This window comes from Corvus brachyrhynchos, unplaced genomic scaffold, assembly GCF_000691975.1.
Source record: "Corvus brachyrhynchos isolate BGI_N302 unplaced genomic scaffold, ASM69197v1 scaffold142, whole genome shotgun sequence".
Lineage (NCBI taxonomy): Eukaryota > Metazoa > Chordata > Aves > Passeriformes > Corvidae > Corvus > Corvus brachyrhynchos.
The window spans coordinates 4,066,073-4,076,895 of NW_008237226.1; the positions used below are offsets into that span (position 1 = coordinate 4,066,073).

A 10,823-nucleotide genomic window follows, 5' to 3' on the forward strand; every position below is an offset into this window, starting at 1 on the left:
ATGAAAGCAGTAAGGAGCACCCCTCCTTGGCTGGACAGGAATCCAGTTCCAGTCCTTGCACTGTGCCTTCCACACTGGCCCCTGGGTAAACAGGCTATATATGAATAGGACTGGTGGCAAAGTAAGTCCTAACCTAATTTCAGCTCTCCTCTGAGAAGTATAATTCGACCCCTGAGGAAATGAGGATTAGAGCATAGCAGGGTCACATATGTGTAGCATGTGCTACTTGAAAATTGAGGAGGCACTGGGAATGCCTGACATGGACCAAAATGAGAATGCCCTAAGATTTATAGTATAATTGTTGAATGCTGATTAAATCAATCTTATTTCCTGCAACTCAATTGGTTTTTCAGGTGCCTTCATTTCCAGTCAAAATACATGGCTGAATCATGCTATCAGTTCATAGATATCTTGTGATAGCTCAATCCCCCAGGCTCACTGCCTTGATTACTTTCCAATCAATCTCAATCTTATCAGCAGAAGTTCATGTTTTTTATTCTCTGAAAGGGCATATCCATTTCCTTTTCTACTAGCAAATTTCATCCCAGCTCTATTATTTTGTCACTGTCATTCAGCCCTCCTATTTAGTGTCATAAATGAAGTTCATTGAGATGCTCCCTATCTTTTTTCTGGTGCCATTAATGGAAATATTAAAAAGGACTGGACTTGAAATGATTTTGAAGAAACCCATTAATAGCAGTCCTTCAGCCTGGTACTTCCTGTGCTTGGCTTTTTGATACTGTTTGTTGTTTCCATTTTGAACAATATTTTTATGTAGACCAATCTAATTATTTTTTTCCTTTGAGTCACATCTGAAGACATCTGTGAAAATCTTGAAGTTCCTATTTGAATTCCGCAGTTGAGACTGATCTTCACAACTACACAACACTGAATAATTATATTATCCCATTTTAAGTTAGAGCTATTACAAACAAGCTCAACTGTTTTCTGCCTGTTTTCATATTTGGAGGCACTCCTTCCAGAGAAATTATTCATACAAAGATAATAATGAATATTTAATATACTCACAATATATGATTGGGGCAATTATCTCACTTTCCATTGCACTGACAGGGTTAGATACCAGACAGCTGTAATTTCCAATATCTTCTTTTACAACAGGAACAATTAGAAGTGTAGCATTGTTTGATGAAAAGATATAATTAGGGCCAGCATGGAGATGCTTCCCATTTTTCATCCACTGGTAAGCTACCCTTGTACCTCTATCCACAGTACATTTTAGGGTAATATTCCCTACAAACTCCACTACCCCTGAAGATGGTTCAGTATGTACAGTTGGCTTTGCGACTGGAACTGTAAAATAAAGAGATATGAAGAGTTGTTAAAGTGATAATTATATTACATTCATGATTACATGATTATATTACAGTCATCATGGTCAAGATAGTTCAAATAGCAATCATCATTCTCTCTGGAAATTACTCATATTTCAAGTTTTATCTCTTAAATGTAGTTAAAGATTAAAAAAAGAAGGCCATATTCTCAGCTGGTGACTGTAAGAATTGTTATGGTGCATAAATAAAACCAGACTGTTTATATTACTGGTAATAGGATAAAGGCTGCAGTCAGGTGTACCACGGCCTCTTGCCTCTTGTATACAAATCACTGAGTCCACAGAAATGAAAAGAGCGCAAAGCATGACATTGCCCACTGTGTGTGACTTCTCAGCACGACTGCCCACAGCTTTGCCCACACTGGGCACCACTGAAATATGGGAGCTCCGGTCATGAAGATGTCTGCAAACTGGGATGGGTTTGGGAGTAAAATGGCAGCTACAACTTTGTCACCTCAAGACGTCATTCATCTCATTCCTTTCAAGCCCAACAGCTACAGGGCTGTATAATCCTCTGTATATATACCTCTGTATAATCCATACATTACAGAAGCCTCTTGTCATCCTTTTAGATAATTCTTTCCCATTTCCACTTTCTTTTAAGTCCCCAATACAGAAAGCAGAGCCTAAAGAGAAAATTTCAGTACTTCATGAATTCAGATCTGGGCTTCTTTTACAGACACAGGGCTACAGTCACCAGCAAAAGTCAATGACTTCTCTTTGTTACAGGAGGTAAAGCTGTTCAGAGAAAAAGACTATTTGAAATTCAATGCATCCTCGTGATAGCACAGCAGAAACTTATCAAATCATATTTTTTAGAAGTCTGTCTAATTTAATCTTAAGTGTTTCTATACCTCTTCAGTTTTTTTCCTTATGGTATAGAAACATCAGTGAATATATTAATTTTGCTTAAAGATATATTTTAGTATTCCCTCCAGCAGCAGTAGAAAACAACATCACTTAATTGTTAGCATTTATTCATGTATGGTTGCATTAAATGAGACAGTATCATAACCGGATACTAAGAACCAGTACTTCAAAACTATTGTAATTTTATTTTCGAAATGAAGATACTATCTGTCACTGACTTACCATCAACAGCTACTTGAATCTTTTGACTTGCAGCTATGGTGCCATTTCCACGGACATTGACTTTTACAATGTAATTGCCTTCATCACTGATATGCAATGGATTAATCCTCAAAGATGCATTCGGTGGTATAAGGGTAAATTTATGCTGGTATTCCAAGTCTGGAACTACTCTTTGATTTACAGAGCCAAGCAAGTATTTTGGATTACTTTGAGACTTCTCAAAAAGCCAAATTATCTGGATTTCAGAAGCTGTAGCATTGAAATTGTAGTCAACAGTAAGATGAAGTGGTTGCCCCTCAATACCATGGATGGTATGAGATGGTACTGTCAATTTTAAGGCAGAACAAATACCTGCATAAAAATGAAAGAACAAACAAATAAACAAACCCAAAACACAAATGGAAAACCTGGAAAATTCAAATGAGAAATTCTCACTGTGGAAAAACTCTCAAGGCTAAAACTTACATTTTTTTGCATGGTTATAACTCAGATTTTAAGTAAGAAAGGGGCAAGAGCTCACTGACCTTGAAGCTGGATCTAGCCACAGAGCTCTAGCCTCAAACTATACAAAAAGCCAAGGGAAGGATCTTTTACTGTTGAAAGTTTGACAAAAATGAGATAATGTACATTTACCTTAATGTATAAAATATTTTCCCTTCAAAATATTTCATATTTCTAGGTCTTACACTAACAATCTTGGATTGATCACTCAGTTTTTAGGATTTTTTCGGGGTTGGTTCAGCTACAAAGGAGCTTCTTAGGTACTCTGCCAGTTATACTGAGAAACTGACTGAAAATCTGACAAGCAGCACTTTCACAGATGTCTGACTAAAACTACATATTATTATTGTTGCTGTTGTTATTGCTGACTGCTCTGTACCTGTAAGACTAAATTCCAGAAACAATACTAAGCTTGCAAAAGTCAAGCATTCCAGTCTTAAGAAATTGGCAGAATTAAGGCTTGCTGTTGATACACACAAAAGTGAAATATTCAGCCACATGGTTAATTCTGTATTCCAAGAATTCTGTCTCTGTTATGGTGCAAAAAGTTCACTCCTCAGTTAATCATTGCCTTTCCCATATATTTTTTAAATAATTTTTCTTGTGCTGGCTTAAGACATATTTATAGAACACCATTAAAACTTTAGTCTTGGGACTAAGCGATTGATTTTCACATTAACTTTTCCATGGCACTCACGAGAATAGCAATGAACTGATCTCACAACACCATTTTAACTGATAGAACTTTACAGATGAAGAATTTAAGCCCAGAGAAAATTAACAGCAAACATACAGACTCATTTTGGATGATCAATTTGAAATATTAAAGACAAGATTTTTCAAAATACTTATAAAGACATTTTAGTATGTTCAAGATGCAACTCCAATTGACTCTAGTTGCAGGTTTGATTGCTCAGATTTGTGTTCAATCTTGCTGAAAAGCATGCTGCAAGTGCTAAAAAACCCTAGGAAAAAGAAACCCCTTACAAGTAAGAAATGTAAAAACTGTGATTTAAGTAATCCATCTGCTACTGCATAAGAACACACTGGAGACTGAGAACACACTGCCCAGGACAACATGCAACACTTTCCACCATTCACCATCTATTCTCGTCCTGCTAATGATCATTTTTGGTTGGACCTTATGATCCTTGACGTCCCTCCAATCTGAGATTTTGTGATTCTTGACATGCTCACAAATACCTGTAATCAAAAAGTAACTTCCCAGCTGATGTACATGGAATCAATTTCTACCTGGAGAGAGAAGGGTGGGTAGGGAAGGGCAGAGGGAGCTATGTATGAAAAATATGTGACTGTGTTCATTAATATGATGCAGAGGTAACTTTATTTCTTAAATTCCTACTTTCATATCATTATTCTTTATGACAGAAATTGTCAAAGGTTCATTTTTGTCTAATTTCCTAGGTTATGTGACAGAAAAAGATAAAAATATCAACTCAGTAGCATAATATGGTATCTGTACATACCTTTTGGGTTAGAATGATCAAATTTTAGTGCACGGTTTGCCACGACTTAATTGCAAGGAAAACCTGTTGGGGATCAGGGTGGGGACACAAAAAGGGGGCGATGGCTACAGATGCAGCAGTAGTGCCAGTAATTATTGTCAGAAGTACTCTGGAAGGGCATGCAAAGTACCAGAGCAGAGATGGTGTGTGAGGGGACTGGCTCATGGGTTGCCAGCAATGCTGTACAGAATCTACCCCAAGAAAATAATTTTGTGGCTGGCTTCACTTTTCATAAAGCTGAGCAGTATTACACTCAGCTAAAGATAGCTCACAGCATTTCTGAGGGCACGACATGAAAACCAAAGGAAATGCTGCAGAATACTAACAGGGAAATATACAGAAAGTGAAATCCCTTGACAGAGTATCTGGCAAGCCCTCACTAATGGGGGCTAAAGAGGAAGCAGGCAGAGGGCTTCAGGCTGCATGGACTTTGACTTGCAAAGAACTGCCTGGGGTTCAGCTGAGACAGGAGGAGAACAGGGTAAAAAAAGAGTGTAGAAAAAATGTGAAATGGCTTAAGTGGGGGTACATAGGACAGAGATGTTTACATACTTAACTTTCTAGATGAAAAACCTAAAACGGATGATGCACATCAAATTGAAGGCTGCTCCCCTAGCCCTTTTTAACACTATTTGTAGCCTGCTGTTCTCGCAGTTTTCTAACACTGCACAACTCTTTGAGGATTGCTAGACTCTGGTTAACAGGAGATTAAGTATTTTGTTGTTCTAACACTTCTCAGACGTTAATATGCTCCCTGACAACCTTACAGTACAAATCAGATTTAAACTGCTGTTGTCCACTTGAAAAAGAGAGACTCCTTGGGAGAATCCTTCACAAAATATTTAATGCTGGAGATCTATTTCACATAACCCACCAATTATATAACCACCCATTTCAATTTTTAGATCAACTGAAACAAACACATCTCTCAAACACAGAGAGATCTGCAACTAAAAGATCTGTCCATAAACTTACTCATTCTTTATGCACAATGCTGTTCAATTTTTGGGTTTATTTAGCTGTAAATAGGTGATTGTGCTGTTGGACAACATGCCAGTAACAGAAGCAGTGCAGTCACAAAATATGGAAAACAAATAATATTTCTCACAGATCTGTTTGTGCAAAAAATTAGCACAAAACCTAAGCAGATCTTGTGAGCACCAGGATAACTGGGACCACCAGTATGGAAGGTAACAGCATAACAGAGTAAAGAAAAGAGAATAGGGGCTGGAAAATCTATTTTCTCTGCAGTTAAAAAACTGTGGGAATAGAAACTGCAAATTAACTTTGTCCCATTTGATTCACAGGGAAAATTGGCTCTGTGTAATGTCTTGGAAAGAGATTTTGATCTGCAGTTAAGGAAACTGTTTTAGCTAGGACCAGAGGCGGTAAGGGCAGAAACCCCATTTTCCCCTCAGTCCCTTCAGGAGTGGCTTTGGATAACTCCAGTTCTTGTTGCTCTCTCTGGCTTTGCTGGGGTGATTTTGTGGAGTGCCAACATCACACAGGAGCTTCTCCATGGTTGGCAGGGCAAGGGAGAAGGCAGGCTGAGAGTGGGGCAAGTTATTAAATAATGGTGTTCTGTCAAAAGCACGGGTTTTACAGGAGCAGCGATGGCAGAATTCTGGTCTTCTCAGAGATCATGTCTTCTTCAGTCTGGAATATTCTTTATTGAGAGGGTTATGCTCTTCACCAAAAGTTCAGGCATTGGAATAGGATGCCCAGGGAAGAGGAAGAGTCACCCTCCCTGGGGGTACCTAAAAGATGTGCAGATGTGGTGCTCAGGAACATGCTTTAATGGTGGAAATGGCAGTGTTAGGTTTATGGCTGGACTTGATGCTCTTAAGAGTCTTCCCCAACCTAAAAGGTTCTATGATTCACTTGTATTAGACTAATTTTAATTTTTAATTTAAACTGAAGACTGTTATGACTAATCCTTGAATTAATGTTAATAGCAAAATCAAGTCAATGTGTCAAACTAAATTCGTATTTATCAGGCACAAATTCCATAAAATGTAAGCCTATCCCTACAGCTTTCCAAATATAATACACTTTTTTCCAAGACAATGGAATTCCAAAACCTAGTTTTTGTAAAATGATCGTAAGGGCTGTACCACAACGACCTCCATTTGGAGCTCAGTGATCTGTGCTTTGCTTCCATCTCACTTTGCTATCACCAGTATTAGCAAGCACAACAGAATTGTTGTTGACATAAAACAAGAGCTGCAGTTTTAGTTTAAATAAAAAACTATGACATAACTTTTGAGTTTATGGCATAAACTGAAACCTGCCTAGCGAGGTTTTAGCATTCTCTGAATTTAACATGCACATCTCCTTGTCTAAGTGAGTTTGGATTCTCAACGGCTTTTCACCAGAGTGTTCATTTACCCTTTCAGCTCTCCTGAAATGTGAGAAATGAAAATGTTTCTAGATCAGTGATAATATTTTTCCCCCCTTTTTACAGGTATGTTCATTTATGAAAAAAAACCCCAAACAACCCAGGTGTAATGGTCCAGGGAAGCTGCAATTTCTATACCTCCATTTATATCATGGAAAACTCAGGCATACTCTTCCCTGGATTGGGATTTTTGCCCAAGAAAAAGTTCCAGTGAGCTTTGTTACAGGACTCAGTTTTATTTGCTGAGGTCAATGTCTTCAGTGGCCTTTGTGTCATGTCTCCAACGCACCTGATTCTCATCATGATATAAAGTATGAGCAGCAATTTCCCTTACTAGAAAATGAGTATGGGTAAGGGTGTGAGACTTCCTGGTGAACAAAGATGTACTCTAAAGCACTCTGCTTGCATGACAATAGCTCTTGTAGGATTTTAATGAGAAATAGCCAATAAAGTGATCAAGTAGGTAAAGAACAAAGTCACTGGTTTTTATCAACCAAATATTTTTCATTTTTAAAGAAGAGATCCAATATTCGTCATATAAACCATCAATTATTACGAAGCCAAAAGTCTTGAAAAAGTATTGAGCTCAAAATCAAGGAAACTAAGTGACTCTATAATAAGCTAGAACTGTGACGTTCACAAAGATGATAAAAGAAAAATTGTTCTTATACGTGAATGATTAGAGGAAGCACTGCATTTGTAATATATATTTCCTCTGTTGACATTTACAGAAACAAATATAAAAAAAGGTTGTTACAGTAGTTTGTAGAAATAAGTTTATCTAACATTTGATCACAGGATATTTCTGCCAAAGTACATAGAACATCTATTTTTTATCCATTGCACGGATAACAAATGCACCCTAATGAGAACTGCACCCAGACACCAAACAAATGCACTATTAACGGGGAGACATTCTTCAGTTGACTAAAAGCTTAACTTAGTTTCAATACCAATTACATTTAGGTATTACATATAAATTAATCAATCATAAAGAAGTGAAAAATAATGTTATCAGTGTTGTCTCAATAAACTTTTAAAGAAGTGTAACAGCTTCTGTATAATCCTTGGTTCAGAACCTGTCCAGCCTGATTTGTCAAAAAGAATGCACAATGTATATATTACTCAATAAAATGTAATGATATATATTTAATCAATACTCAAGTTTTAAATGCAGATTATATATATTTAATCAATACCCACGTTTTACATAGAGATTATGTATAGCATTCATTTTTGTTCAGCTGCTAAAACTTTAGCTTCAACTACAAAACAAGTTGCCACTATCTGATGAAAAGCTTTTAGGCTACCTTCCTGAAATAAAACATCTGACAATACAACAGAAATATCTTTAAATTTATAAAGATAAATCTTATATAATCAATTCACATTTCCACAATGGCAATCAAATATAATTCATATCTTATCTTACCTACAAGCAGAAAATATATTTTGCACTGTAAGTCCCAAAAGAAGTTTGCTAAAGGGCTCCATGGAAGCATCCTGTCCCACACAAATGCCACCTTCTCAGCACTAAGCCAGGGCTTGGACCTGCAGCTGCTGGTTTATTTGCTAGGGAAATCAGCAATGAGTTAACAGGTCCTATCCTGTCCCCTGCCTTACGTGATTTGAATATGTGTATACAAAGAACAAAGGGAGTGGAGCACCTGTTAGATGAGCACCCATCTTCATTGCCTCTGACTTTATCATAACCCTGCCCTGACAGTCACAGCAAATATGACACAGAATGTAATAAATGGGGCACACAATACAAAGTACATTTAATTAATAGAAGTAAGTAAACGTACCAAGTGAACAGGTTATACAGTTATTAACTTCCTTTAGTTACAGTTTCATAAAAAATACCATGATGCTACATGCTTCTGCTTATTTCAACCTAAAATTGGTATTCAGAATATTTTTTCAGATCTTTTCTAATGACAACCTCTCATTTTCTCTTAAAAAAACCCCATTAAACAGCTATTAAAGAGCCTTACTAATTTTTTCCTTGCACTTTCAAACCCATAACTTTTCTGTATTTTTTTCCTTAACATAACTCAGCAAAGAATGAATTCCCTTTCTCTAAACAACATGTGATGCCAAGTGCCTCTGAGACATCTTTGAAATGAAAATCCTATGGCTGGAGTGGTGAGCTTACTACAATTGTTAACTGCTGATTATTGTTTCTTCTCCATTAACTTACATCAGTTTAAATTAATATTAATGTAGGGTTTGGATTTTGTCCAAAGCTGTCATTCACCATACAAATCAGCAGCAAACTGGACAAACCTTCCCAGAGCTGTGCAGCAACAGTTTGCAGCAGCAAATGTTAGCGGTGACAGAGATGGTTTATCCATACAAAACCACACAATATTTTTCACTAAACAGCACTTAGGCAGACTATTACAGATTAACAAATATTAGGCTAGACTTGTATCCTGCTTTGTGCAGGAGGGACTGGCAGCAAGGTATTGCCTCCCTGTCACTGTGTGCTAGGAGCAGGGGTCCAGCAAGGTGCTAAGTCCCCATCAGAAGGGCTGAACACTCAATTTTTACCTCAGTTAAAGAGAGGTGAAAGCACCCAGATGCTTCCAGGTCCAATTTAAGAAACACAAGGGTTATTTCAGGTAAATAAAGCAGAAGTACAGTGGTCCCACCAGAAATAATATCACCACCCGACATATGTCAGGAGATGATTAGGGTATTTCACATATTCCCAAAGGCTTTCTGGCTCCATTGTCCTGCCCACCTGAATGTTGTTTATAATCGGCTTCATCCACTTAACTGTAGGCTAGATATATCAAATTGCAACCTTTTATAAAACCTAGGTTAGAAATTATTATCTACTTGATTTCACCGTGTAAGAAAATATTGGTCATAGGTTCTAACTAAGTTCTAACTGAAATAATGGGACCTTTTGCACTGGAATAAAGCCTGGGTTGGTACTTTAAATGCCCCATATGGGCAAAGAAAATAATAATAAAAAAAGGAACAGATTAGCACAGTTACGTTTTTCAATTTCAAATTCCAGCATTTGAATATATTCTTGATGTCATTAATATACTGCAAGTTTTTACACAAACTCACACAAATTTAGTGCATGTGAAAAATGGGTATTTTTTCCGTAGAACTGTAGCTTGTGCTAGCTGTTAAATGGCATTTAGACTTAATACAAATCAAACCTCCCTCCTTTTGAATAGAAGCAACTCCATTAAAGCAACACTATCTGCAGCACCAACAATCTGAAAATTTTAGTTATTTTATTAATGAGAAATAACTTTGTTATGTGCTAAACTTGTTAGAAATTTTCCACAAAACAATTACACGTTATTCCCAACGGTAGCCAGAAGTAATGAGCTCCTACTAAAGAAAGCAGGGAGGGACCATCGGTCCTGACCCTCCCTTTGTCAGTGTGTCGTTTCAAAGCCACCTGCTCTTACCTGCCCTACCCTGCAACAACACACCAGCAGCTGGGGCGCTGAGCAACAGCAGGATCAGGAAACACGCTGAGCTGACCCATGTGCACTCTAGAAGGAAAAAAAACCCCTCCTTTTTCTACAGGTACAACCGTGCCACAGTGGATGTGCCGGTAGTCTTATCGTCGAATGCTGTCTCCACTTAAGTAAAGACTGCAGGATAAAGTCTTTCTTTTGTTGCAGTGATATAAAGTAGATTTAAAAAAGCTATCTGGTGGGTTTTGGTGTAGGGTTTGTGGCTTTTTTTTTTTTTTAATTGCTATCTGTACAACTAAATAGAGCGACACAAGTCTGTTACACAAGTCTGTTTTGGCGACGCAAAACTACCTCCGTCACTCGTGAACAGGCCAGGCGCGCTTTGTGCGTAACGCCCGTAATAACCCGGGACAACGGGAAATGCGCCTTGTCTACGTGTATGCTTTAACTTGTCTCCACAGACAGAGTCTCGTTTTTCCCTCTCAGGCAACCGCTTTCGA

At 37.6% G+C, this 10,823-nt stretch overlaps 1 protein-coding gene across 1 annotated transcript in view; it reads right to left on the bottom strand.

Moving 5' to 3' along the window:
- HEPACAM2 (HEPACAM family member 2) overlaps window positions 1-8,567 on the bottom strand; it is a 26,587-nt gene extending 18,020 nt beyond the window's left edge. Inside the window, exons 1-3 of the mRNA XM_008629905.2 lie at window positions 8,304-8,567; window positions 2,447-2,797; window positions 1,030-1,314 (exon numbers count right to left, since the gene is read on the bottom strand). Coding sequence (XP_008628127.2) covers window positions 1,030-1,314; window positions 2,447-2,797; window positions 8,304-8,373 — 706 coding nt within the window. The 5' untranslated portion in view covers window positions 8,374-8,567. The remainder of the gene's footprint in view (window positions 1-1,029; window positions 1,315-2,446; window positions 2,798-8,303) is intronic.
- Window positions 8,568-10,823: the final 2,256 nt, after the last annotated feature.